We start from the raw sequence: 13,209 nt of genomic DNA, 5'->3' as shown, positions 1-13,209 counted from the left end.
GCTGCTGTTCTATGCTCTTAAAATATTATTATAACATTGGTATTGGTAATTGGAATTTAGCTCGAAAAACTACAAAATGGCACACAGCTCTACACATTCTGGTTACAAGCAGCATACAGCCAATACATATACAATGTGGCAATTGGCAAAATATAGTACTCCTATTTACTACTAGTTCGAGCTTAGGTCTATATAACTAATAGTGTAAAATATATATATATATATATAATCAAATCGTTTACTATAAGGTAACTATAGGTAATTGGTAATAAAGAATTACTGTAATTAGAAATTTGATAAAAATAATACTTAATCTATTATAATAAGTTTACTACATTGATAATGTAGTCTTTCCGTCCCAATTTATGCGGTGAAGTTCGAATTTTGAGAGTCAAATAAATATTTCTTTGACTACGATTTTTTTATTTGTCTTTTAGATATTTTAAATATTAATTATTATGATTTATAGTACTTTTTACGTACTTTTCAAATATATAAATTTTATTTTCAAAATCTTAAAGATTCTATGTCCGAAGTCATAGTCAAAGATGAGAAGTTTGACTCTCGAAATCCGAACTTTGTCACGGGAACATAACGAGTGACAATTTTACAATGTCAATATAAATAATAAATTTAAGTTTAGTATAAAAATTTTTATACTTAGATAGAGCGGGGGGGGGGGGGAGGTGGGCCAGCTGCTAAGTCTATGGCTGACCGACTTCGAAAAATAAGAGGTAGAGATAAAGTTGAAAGGACGTAGAAGAGGAAGCTGGAAATTGAGAGAGAGTGTTTGTTTAGAATAAGAGAGGAAATATTCTCCTTAGCTTTCAAGCTCTTTTTTTTTGGTGTTTTCTTTTGAAATCAAACAAACTTTGCTAACCTCTAGCTCCCAAAGTTGAAGTGATTATTGTATTTTTCTTGATGTTTTAAGATTTAAACTTTGTGTCTTTCTGTTTGTGCTCTTGTTTGCTGCCTAATTATAAGGTTTCTTGTTAGTTTGTTCTTTTGGCATAATCTGTGAAACTTCTGAGATTTTGAATACCACCAAGATTTTCTTATCTGTTTGTCTTTGGCAAGAAAAACCCAAGTGTTTTCTTTAGCTTTGTTTTCTAGCTACCAAAACCAAACCCCATTAACAATATGATGTCTGGAGATGTTTTTTCATTTCCTTCTTCTGTTAAAGCAGTACTACCTCAACATGAACTTCAAACAAACCCTAACCCTAGACCTAATCCTTCTTCTTCCAAGAAAAGAAGAAATCTTCCTGGAACACCAGGTATATTATATATATTATTATTTTTGCTTCAAATTACTTCATTTGCTATACTTTTACTTGAACCAGAGGTAAATCCAAGGTGTGTTTAATATTTTCAGCATTAAACTTATTGTAGATTCAGTTTTAAGATTTGTTGAGATTTTAGTAAGTTTATATATATATATATATACACATACTTGATATCGAATGTTTTTTTGTTCAAATGAACCCGTAAGCTACGTCCGCTCCTGACTTGAACCACACAATTTTTTAGTTAGACCATATATATATATATATTTTAAAATCTTGAAAAATCGCATTAGATATCATACTCTGAATCCATATTTTCTAAGAAATCCGATCTTAAATGAGTAAAAGCTTAAATCTTAGATCTGCCTCTGCTTGCATGTACATATAGAACTGCTTTTTCAGATTTTATGCTTTGGTTTTTTAGAGTGTTTATTTTCTTGACAGATCCAGATGCTGAAGTTATTGCTCTTTCACCAAAGTCACTCATGGCTACAAACAGATTTTTATGTGAAATCTGCAACAAAGGTTTTCAAAGGGACCAAAATTTGCAACTTCATAGAAGAGGACACAATCTTCCATGGAAGCTAAAACAAAGAAATAAAGACGAAATAGTGAAGAAGAAAGTGTATATTTGTCCAGAAAAGACTTGTATTCACCATGATGCATCACGTGCACTTGGAGATCTCACTGGAATAAAGAAACATTTTAGCAGAAAACATGGAGAAAAGAAATGGAAGTGTGAGAAATGTTCAAAGAAGTATGCAGTTCAATCAGATTGGAAAGCTCATAGTAAAACTTGTGGAACTAGAGAGTACAAATGTGACTGTGGCACACTCTTTTCCAGGTATTTAATTTATGTAACATTTTTTTTTGTTGGGGAATATTTGTTCCAAGTAAAATAAATGCTCATCTCTATTAATGGAAGTAAAATAAATGCTCATCCATCCATGCAATATTCTTCATTTTCATATAATGGATGGCTATTGGTATTTGCAGATACTGAGCTTCAGTAGTTCAAAGATTTTCAAAACAAGAATACTCTTTTTTCAACTTCAAGTTCAAAATCCAAAATTCTCTTTTAATTTTCGGACTTCAACTTCAAATATACTCTTTTTTCAACTTCTACTAAATACTTCCCAAAAGCGTGCCCGCTTAATTGTTGGATACCATTTGTTTTGAAAGCTTATTGTTTTTTAATTCTTATTGCAGAAAAGATAGTTTTATCACACACAGAGCTTTCTGTGATGCTTTAGCTGAGGAGAGTTCAAGAATCACTTCAGTTGGGGCTAACAATATGAACTTCCCAAATATTAATGACACCCTTTTGAACCAGCAGTCTAATTTGCATGGGATTTCCCAAATCGGAACATTTTATAGACCAGAATTTGGTAATGGGAATTCTCTTAATCAGCAGCAGCAGAAACCAAGATTATCACTTTGGTTAGATCAAGCTAATAATAATCCTCTTCAAATGTCTGCAAATTCAAATCTTTTCGAGTCAACCACTACAAGTGGATTTGTAGATATGATGCAAATGCCTTCTTCAAATGTCTTTGGATCATCTTCAACAGTTGCAAACTTTTCACTATCTTCATCACAAGGCACTTCAATGGCTGAAACTTTAAGTTCTTTGTATTCTGATAGTACTCAAAATAACCATTTAGCCAAATCTTCAACGCCAATGTCAGCCACTGCACTTTTACAAAAAGCTGCTCAAATGGGTTCTACAAAAAGCAACCAAAGTACTGTCTTTAGCAACAGTTTCAACTTAATGAGCTCTTCTTCTTCTTCTCCGTCAAATACACCAACCTTTAGCAGTTTGCATAGTAGTGAAACAACAGATCAAAAATTCCCCAAATTATCCCAAGATTACACAGTATCCTTGGCAGAGGGCAATGGTGGACTCATTTTGTGTACAAATTTTAGTTCGTCGGCAAATACTAAGGCAATAAATCTGGATCAGGCAATTATGCAAACAGTTGGCATGCAGACTCCAGCAGTTCCGATGAACATGCAGCAGGGAATGAATAATTGTCTAACGAGAGATTTCTTAGGCATTAGAAATGAGCCATTTTTGTCACAAGAGATGGCTAAGTTTGCTTCAATGAGTTCAGCTATGGGGTTGAGCCATTACAGTAGCAGTCACTAGCAATGGCAGTCTTTTTCAGAAAACAATAATGTAAAATGCCACCTTATCTTCGAGCTGGCCAGCCTCAACCTATTGGCTATATTTCCTTTCATTTTCACACAAATTTGGATGCATTATTTTACCTTTGAAAAGAAAAAAGAAAACCCTGTATTTATTTGTATTTGCAAACCTGACAAGAGATTATGGTACATGTATACGGGTAAAACCAAGTTTCCGGTGGGGCAAACGACGTGGAATCGGAATCGAAGCTAGGAACCCCGCGTACTAAGGCCCGAACGAAGAACCACCGGAGACATCGAGACAACACCCCTCGAATCATGTTCGAGCTCCAAGACCTCGGAAAGCATTACCAAACGGTTGCACACGATTAACGAAGGGCCGTGATCCGCGCCCAACCGGATATCACAGCTGTTGCGGAAGCCAAATGTATAGAGTGTGAATAAGTCACAACTACTATACCAAAAATTATGACAGCCACCAAATAATAAATAAGACAATAAAGCAATAATAAAGGGAACACCAGAATTTACGAGGTTCGGCTAATTCTGCCTACTCCTCGGACACAACCAAATATTTTATTCCACTCCAAAATACAAGTGAAATAATACTAAAGAGAGAAGATACAAATGCCTTAAACAGATGAGAAGGCAAATGAGAGGTGTGTATCAATCCTAAACATCAGGCCTTCTTTTATAGGGGAAAAATCCCCTCCAAACTTAACTCCCAACCAATGTGGGACTTTGGCATTTTGCCAAACTTCAACAAATCTCCACCTTGGCAAAATTCCACATTTTCAATTCTCTCTCAATAACAAATTTTGGTTGTGTCTTCATCTTCAATCTTCAGTGTTCAACAATGTTGATCAAATCCAAACAATGTTGAAACTTGACCGCAGTCACCACCTTTGTCAGCATATCAGCAGGATTCTCTGTAGTATGAATTTTCTTCACCGTGACTCCACCTTCTTCTATGATTTCTCGTACGAAATGATACCGAACATCAATGTGCTTCGTCCTTGCATGATAAACTTGGTTCTTCGCTAATTGAATAGCACTTTGACTATCACAAAAAATTGTGATACCTTTTTGTTCAACACCAAGCTCCTTTAGCAATCCTTGAAGCCAAATTGCCTCTTTCACAGCATCTGTAATAGCCATGTACTCTGCCTCTGTTGTAGACAAAGCAACTGTTGACTGCAAAGTAGACTTCCAACTAACTGGTGCCTTTGCAAAAGTAAACACATAACCAGTAGTTGATCTTCGTTTGTCCATATCACCCGCAAAATCTGAGTCACAATATCCAACTACAGACTGATTGTCTTCCTGCTCAAAAACTAACCCGACATCTACAGTATTATGAATATACCGTAGAATCCACTTCACAGCTTGCCAATGCTCCTTCCCTGGATTGTGCATATATCTGCTAATAACTCCAACAGCTTGTGAAATGTCAGGCCTTGTGCAAACCATTGCATACATCAAGCTACCAACAACATTTGCGTATGGTACCTTTGACATATACTCTCGTTCAGCTTCATCCATTGGCGACATAGTAGTACTTAGCTTAAAATGGGAAGCAAGTGGAGTACTAACTGGCTTAGTCTTGTCATCTATGCCAAAACGTTGAAGTACTCTCTTCAAATATTCCTTTTGAGATAAACAGAGTTTCTTTGAACGTCTATCTCTAATTATCTCCATGCCAAGAATTTTCTTTGCCTCACCCAAATCCTTCATCTCGAACTCCTTCTTCAGTTGAATCTTCAACTTATCAATTTCTTCCGAATTCTTGGAAGCTATCAACATATCATCAACATATAGGAGAAGATATACAAAGGAACCATCTTTAAGCTTGTGCAAATACACACAATGATCGTATTTGCTTCTCTTGTACCCTTGCTGCAACATAAACTCGTCAAATCGCTTGTACCATTGTCTAGAAGATTGTTTCAATCCGTACAACGATTTTTCAAGTTTGCACACCATATTTTCTTTTCCAGCAACTTTGAATCCTTCTGGCTGAGTCATGTAGATTTCCTCCTCCAAGTTTCCATGTCCAATTGTGCTACCAAAGCCAACATAATTCTAATGGAGGAATGTTTTACAACTGGAGAAAACACTTCATTGTAATCAATTCCCTCCTTTTGAGCATATCCTTTTGCCACCAATCTTGCTTTGTAGCGAACATCTACTTGGTTAGGAAATCCTTCCTTCTTTGCAAATACCCATTTGCACCCAATTGCTTTCTTTCCCTTCGGGAGATTGGCCAATCTCCATGTATGATTCTGATGAAGGGACTGTATCTCATCATTCATGGCAATCCTCCACTTATCTTCTTCTGAACTTTGAACAGCGTCTTTATAAGTAGTAGGAACATCATCAGCTACAATTGAGGTTGCACAAGCAACCGTCTCTATGAGACGAACAGGTTTCGTTATTGTTCTTTTTGGCCTGCTGGTTGCTATTGATTCAAGTTGTTGTTGAGATTCCTGAGTTGGAATCTCCTCTACTGGCTCTCCTTCCAGAGGGTAATCTTCATTTGTTTCCTCCTCTGCTTCTTGTGTAGGAAAAATAAATTTTCCCTCAAACTCCACCTGCTTAGAAGCACCTTCATTTTGTTTGGTATCTTCTGTTACCTTATTTACCATAGCAAATTCATCAAAGGTAACATCTCTGCTGAATATTACTTTCTTTGTCATAGGGCACCATAAGCGATATCCTTTGACTCCAGAAGTAATTCCCATAAAAATAGCCTTCTTTGCCCTTGGATCCAATTTTGACTCCGTCACATGATAATATGCAGTTGAGCCAAACACGTGCAAAGAGTTATAATCTACAGCAGGTTTTCCGTACCATTTTTCAAATGGTGTTTTGCCATCAATAGCAGCAGATGGTAGACGATTAATGAGGTGGCATGCATATGTAATTGCCTCAGCCCAAAATTCTTTGCCCAAGCCAGCATTGGACAACATACACCGTACCTTCTCCAGCAAGGTCCGGTTCATACGTTCTGCCACTCCATTCTGTTGTGGTGTATGTCTAACAGTGAAGTGTCGGACGATGCCATCATTTTCACAGACCTTATTGAAATGATCATTTTTGTATTCACCTCCATTGTCTGTGCGAATACACTTGATCCTCCTGCCTGTTTGATTCTCCACCATCGTCTTCCATTTGATAAAAATTCCCAGCACTTCATCTTTGTTTTTCATTGTATACACTCACACTCTTCGAGAAAAATCATCAACAAAGGTTACAAAATAGTGCTTCCCACCCAATGAAGGTGTTTTGGAAGGACCCCAAACATCAGAGTGTACATAATCCAAAATGCCTTTAGTATTATGGATCGCTGTACCAAATTTAACCCTTGTCTGTTTCCCTTTGACACAATGCTCACAAAACTCCAAGTTGCAAGCCTTTACTCCTTTTAACAATCCTTGATCTGATAGAGTTTTCAAGGATTTTCCTCCAGCATGTCCCAAGCGCATGTGCCATAGCTTGGTTGCTTCTGCCTCTTTGTCGTCACTGGATGTCACTGTCGCTATCCCAATAACTGTACTGCCACGATAGCGGTACATATTATTATTCTTCCGATTAGCCTTCATTACCACTAGTGCACCGGAGCATACTCTCATCACTCCATTTTCTGCAATGATTTTGAACCCTTTTGATTCTAGGGCTCCCACAGAGATGAGATTCTTCTTCAAATCCGGTACATATCGAACATCTATCAATGTTCTGATCATTCCATCATGGTTCCTTAATCGTATTGAACCAATGCCATATGAGGTAAGAGGGCTGTTATCCGCTGTGTGGACGACTCCATATTCTCCTTCTTGAAATTCCACGAACCAGTCCCTGTTGGGACACATATGATAGCTACAAGCCGAGTCCATCAACCATATGTCTGAAGATGTTGATGACTCTGTTGTAACTAATGAGAAGTCTGAATCATCACACTCAGCTACATTTGAATCCATAATGGCCTTTCCATTGTTATGTTTGGCCTTATTCTTCAACTTCGGACAGTCTTTCTTCCAGTGCCCTTTTTCTCGACAAAAGGCACATTCATCTTTGCTGGGTCTGGATCTTGACTTGGATCTTCCCTTCTTTGTCCTCGTTTGATTTTGAGGACGACCCCTCACAAATAGTGCTTCTCCTTCTCCGCCCTTCTGTTTTTCTCGCTTTCTTTGTTCATAGCTGTACAAAGCCGAACAAACTTCTCTGAGAGAAACTTCGTCATTTCCATGGAGTAGAGTAGTTTCAAGGTGCTCGTACTCATCAGGAAGTGACGCCAACAACATCAAGGCCAAGTCACCATCATCATAAGTTGTATCCATATTTTGCAAATCTGTAACCAACTTATTGAAACTGGTGATATGTTCATTCATCGTGGTACCAGGAACATAGGTGAAGTGAAACAGTCTCTTCTTCATGTACAATTTATTTTGACTGTTTTTCTTCAAAAATTTATCCTCCAGTGCTTTCCATAATTTACTTGCAGAAGTTTCCTTTGTGTATGGATATTTCTGCTCTCTAGCAAGGTAGGATCGAATGGTACCGCAAGCAACACGGTTGATAATTCTCCAATCTTCTTCTCCAATAACATCTGGGTTCTTTTCTTCAATGGCCAGATCTAGCCCTTGTTGAAAAAGGACATCTAGAACCTCGCCTTGCCACATCCCAAAATGTCCGGACCCGTCAAATATTTCGACCGCAAATTTCGCATTTGACACAATTCTTGTCATAAGCGAAGATGCCAATGATGACGTATTGTTGACACTTGATGTAGATTCTTCTTGTTTATTGTCTCCCATCTTTGACACAAATATTATTTAATAGCTGACGACACAAATCAAGATTATTTCCTTTCTGGTGTGGAAGATCAGACTAAGCTGCAACCACAGAGCATACTCAGACAGAACCTTGACTCAGTTACCAAGATAAATCTTTTCTGATGTGGAAGATCAGACTATGCTGCAACCACAGAGCATACTTAGACAGTACCTTGGCTCTGATACCAATTGTTGCGGAAGCCAAATGTATAGAGTGTGAATAAGTCACAACTACTATACCAAAAATTATGACAGCCACCAAATAATAAATAAGACAATAAAGAAATAATAAAGGGAACACCAGAATTTACGAGGTTCGGCTAATTCTGCCTACTCCTCGGACACAACCAAATATTTTATTCCACTCCAAAATACAAGTGAAATAATACTAAAGAGAGAAGATACAAATGTCTTAAACAGATGAGAAGGCAAATGAGAGGTGTGTATCAATCCTAAACATTAGGCCTTCTTTTATAGGGGAAAAATCCCCTCCAAACTTAACTCCCAACCAATGTGGGACTTTGGCATTTTGCCAAACTTCAACAAATCTCCACCTTGGCAAAATTCCACATTTTCAATTCTCTCTCAATAAAAATTTTTGGTTGTGTCTTCATCATTTTTATTCAATAGGAGGAGGACGGTAACACGCATATCAAGGCAATATAAACTTGTTTCTTTGCTTCTAAGTTATTCAAAAGTTCTTAGTTTGCTCGTAGTTCTTTACATATAATTTGGCTCCGAATCGAGGGCAGAACAATGTTAAGCTTAGGTCCGAGCCCGGAGTCAACATCACAACTGGTTTGGTTATTTATTTTACCTTTAATTAGATCGCTTATCTAACGTTATTGATTACTTGTATTAAATTAATCCACATATCCATAAAACCACGTATAAATTCAATTATTATCCGTTTCTAAGGGTAAACAGTATACACACACCATATTCATAATCAGACCTTCTCAGAACTTACATATTCACAGTGTAATTTTTTTTTACGTTGTTAATATAGTTTAAATGATTTTAACAGAATTTTTGTTTTATTTTTCAAATTATCAACCGATATAATTGTACTTTAAATAATCTTATACTAGTACAAAAATTATTTATATTGTGAGCAACATTACTACTTATATAACCTCATAAATTATAGTAGTAAGTACGTAATAGAAGTTGAAGTTGTAGTAATACAAACTTCATTTTGTATGTAGAATGGAACCAAGAGGAAAACCAAGGGACTTTGAGTTCTTGTTAATGGGAAAAATAAGAATTGGTCATGATGACCGTTTGAAAATATTCATACTGCATATATTTAAATTGCATATTTCCGATTGTAACCGACTACACTAGCTTATATACTAAAGAAGGCCAAATATAGTAAAGAAAGAGTTTGAGTTCAAATGCACTAATGGTGTAAAACAATACGCGTAATAATTACAAGTGTATTTATCTTATAATTAAGCATTAAATTATGCTAAAAATAGTATAATTAATAAACTATCACAGGTTAAACTATATTTCATAATGTAGAAAGATTTTACAATTTCAATATATATCACTTAAATCCTGAAAGAAAAAAACTGAATAAAATCACTTGAGTCAAATTTCTTGGCTAAGAATAAAGTAAAGAAAAATCTCAATTTTGGTCCTAAGTTTCGTAATTATAATTTCAGATTTCGAGATATTCCGCCAAATTTATTAAGTTACTTAAAACAGTTTTTGGCCTTTTCATGAACCTAACATATGTTATAACCAGATTATTTATTTACTCATTTTTTTCTGTAAGAGGAAGTTTTGTACTTGTACTTCTTATTTTTAAGTTTAGATCCGTTAAATTAGTTTTTAAGAGGAAGGATAAAGCGCATATATATATATATATATGATAATTTATAGCAAAATATGTTTGATTAGATATCAGAAAGCGTCCTATAATTAAAGGGATTATAAGTTTATAATGTGAAAAAACAAACTTAAATTTGCACTAATTTCAACATTTATGGGTCTTGAAAATTGGAGTACGACCGTTTGTTTCAGGCGAAGGATATCATAATAAAGGGGTGCCAATGCATGTTTGCGTTTTCTATGTGTTAGTGTTACTATTTAATTATTATATGATCAAGTCTGTGAACTGATCAATCTTTCTTTACTGATCAATATTTAATTATTGTTTATTTTTTTTACTCCTATATCATAAGTTCACACTCCTTTTTGCAGCATACTGTTTGGCATTTTCTTTAGAATAAAATATGGCATGGAAAACTACGAGAAAGTGTGGACTAGGGTCAAAGCTAAGTAACCAGGTCATTTAGTCAACGTTGGTTGGCTTTGCAGAATCTTTTGAGAGTTTGATATGTTTACCTAACACTCCATATAATAGTATGCTATTATCGTGATTTTCGAAACTTTGTTAACTTCGACTAATTCAGATTTATATTGGAATGGTTCACTAACAGAGTAACATAGATACCCAAGGTTTGGGTTCATACAATTGCACCTGAAAACTTGTTTTTGCTATGGCTCAGGTAGGTTACCTTAGTCAAGCCACTGTCTATACCTATGCCTATGAGCAGAGACGACTGTAGGATTTTAATTAGTTCTATGGGTTCAATATTTAAAGTTATGAGTTCATATATACTATTAATTGTAATTTTTTACACATGAATTTGTAATCCGCGTCGAAAGTACTGGGTTCAGTTGAACCCGGTAATTCTATGATGCATCCGCCCCTGCCTATGAGTCACCGGTCATTCTTCAACACGCATATGATCAAAGTCCTGTCTCCTCGGCCACTGGATCGAAGCTTACGGTTTTATATTTTATTTCACTTCCAAATAGAAATTCTTTTTTCCTCACGGTACTACTTCACTATCGGTCACCCATAAATATTTCGCCTTACAAGGTGGTCCTTAATGATTCACACGAGATTTTACTTGCTTTATGCTACTTTGATCAAAGTGTAAGCTAATGATGCTTTCGATTGCTAATTTTTCACCATATAGGATGCAGCCCTAACAAAAAATTCTCTAATCCAAAAATTCCAATATGTGATCTCAGATTATAAGGTGGAGGGTTTTCAATCTTTCATCACATATATTTGATTCGCCCTTTTTACCATAGGTTTTGTGAATGAAAATGTTGTGCCAGGAGCATCTTCAATATACTATACAACAAGATTTGAAAACTGTAGTTCTTTTTCAATAGTTGCCACCTTGGATTGGGACTAAGGTACAATGTTATTTATCCAATAAAAATACTTGAAAACTGTAGTTCTTTTTCCATGTCTCAAGTTTACAACAAAGAAAATCTAGGAAACAGAGAACTTTACAAATCTTTATTCAATTTTTTTACTGTCGTTAGTGTGTAAAGTGATGGCAAGAAAGATGTCTGCTCAAGTAGGATGGTAATTTTGTCCCTACATTCAAATTAGAGTACTAATATGACATTTAGACCCATTTCCATGGAACAGTATTTGACTTTTTATTGTAGCTTAGAGGCTTGAGAAGGTCTGCTGAATATAGTTACTACTAGTATTTAACAATTAGCCCTTCACTGTAGGGGCGTCAATGGTTCGGTTCAACCGGTTATTTTATAAAATTTGTACTATATCAATTTTTCGGTTATTTTATTATGTATAACCAAAATTAGATTTTTTGAAATCGTCCCAATCAAGTCGGTTTCTCTTCGGTATCGGTACGGTTCGGTTAATTTTCGGTATTTTTTTTAATATCATGTAAAATTCACCAGTAGAAGTAGAGTTGTAATAACATACGTTCTTTTATAGGACTTAGCAAAACTCTCTAGACATTTTTACTGTTTAAAGGGTGATGAATTAAAAAAAAATGGCTAGAGTATAGATCCATCAACTATTCTACAACAGCGTAAAAGAAATCAAACAAAGGCAAAAAAAATATTAATCACGTGAGTTGAAAGATATACTAGGCTGAGACTCAAGAATAAAGTCTATAGAAGATTAAATATTCAAAAAGATAAATCTAAATTATATGAAAGGAAACATATTCAATACATTGCAGTTTGCTACTCATAATCGCTAGAATACTTTGTGTCTTGCTAATAAAGATACTTGAAATAACTTAGTTTAAGTAGAAGTAGTATAATAAGTTTTAGGAATTAGTATTTTGAGTTTAATTACTTGTTGGCTTGTAATACTTTTCATAATTCCAAGGCTCAAAGAAAATTTAATGCATTATTATTTTTAAACTTACTAAATAAATATATTTGCTACATGTAAAATTTATTCGGTACGATTCGGTATTTTTTTGGTTTATTTTTATAAAATAAAAACCTATCCTAATTATCGGTGCGGTTATAGATTTATATAAAACCTACGGTTTCTTAAAAAGAAACCTAAAAATCGGTTCGGTACGGTTCGGTCGGTTTTCGAATATCCATTGACACCCCTACTTCACTGGAGTTTCCCTTTTATATTTGATCTAAAAAGTTGTATACAATAGACTTTTGTGGGTTAATAGTCCGTCCCCCCCCCCCCCCAAAATTCCTCTATCTCTTTATATATATATATACACACACACCAAAAAAGACTAATAGAAAAAAATGGTTTGTTATAATCTAACAAAAATAAATCTCACCAAGCATCGTGAAAATGATTAAATTCAGTTGACTAATTCGAATCAAACAGGCTCTTGCCCTGATATTATTTGCAGCTACGGGTTCTGGTCACTGAATAATAAACATTGAAACTTGGTTTTCCATTATGAGGATGGGATAATATTATAAGAAAAAGTTCTTTAATCGATATCTTGTGAAAATATTTCTCAAAAGGAAATAAGAAAACCACCATTTCCAACTGAAACTATTGAAAGGAATTGAACAGAACACACCTAAGATCATAGCTTGGTCATAAAGTTCTATACGCCAATTCCTAGCAGAGCACAAAAAAATGAGGTAAAGAGATGCCCACAAAGAACA

The 13,209-nt window shown here is 35.2% G+C and overlaps 1 protein-coding gene across 1 annotated transcript; it reads left to right on the top strand.

The window, feature by feature from the left end:
* Window positions 1-737: 737 nt before the first annotated feature.
* LOC107798544 (zinc finger protein JACKDAW) lies at window positions 738-3,639 on the top strand. Its single transcript, XM_016621556.2, has 3 exons — window positions 738-1,276; window positions 1,730-2,129; window positions 2,495-3,639. Exons 1-3 carry the CDS (start codon window positions 1,141-1,143, stop codon window positions 3,432-3,434), a joined length of 1,476 nt encoding a protein of 491 aa, XP_016477042.1. The 5' UTR covers window positions 738-1,140; the 3' UTR covers window positions 3,435-3,639.
* The last annotated feature ends 9,570 nt before the right edge of the window (window positions 3,640-13,209 follow it).

Source organism: Nicotiana tabacum, chromosome 5, assembly GCF_000715075.1.
Source record: "Nicotiana tabacum cultivar K326 chromosome 5, ASM71507v2, whole genome shotgun sequence".
Classification (NCBI taxonomy): domain Eukaryota; kingdom Viridiplantae; phylum Streptophyta; class Magnoliopsida; order Solanales; family Solanaceae; genus Nicotiana; species Nicotiana tabacum.
Note: the sequence above shows the minus strand (reverse complement) of the source record. Positions and strands in the feature narration are given on the sequence as shown.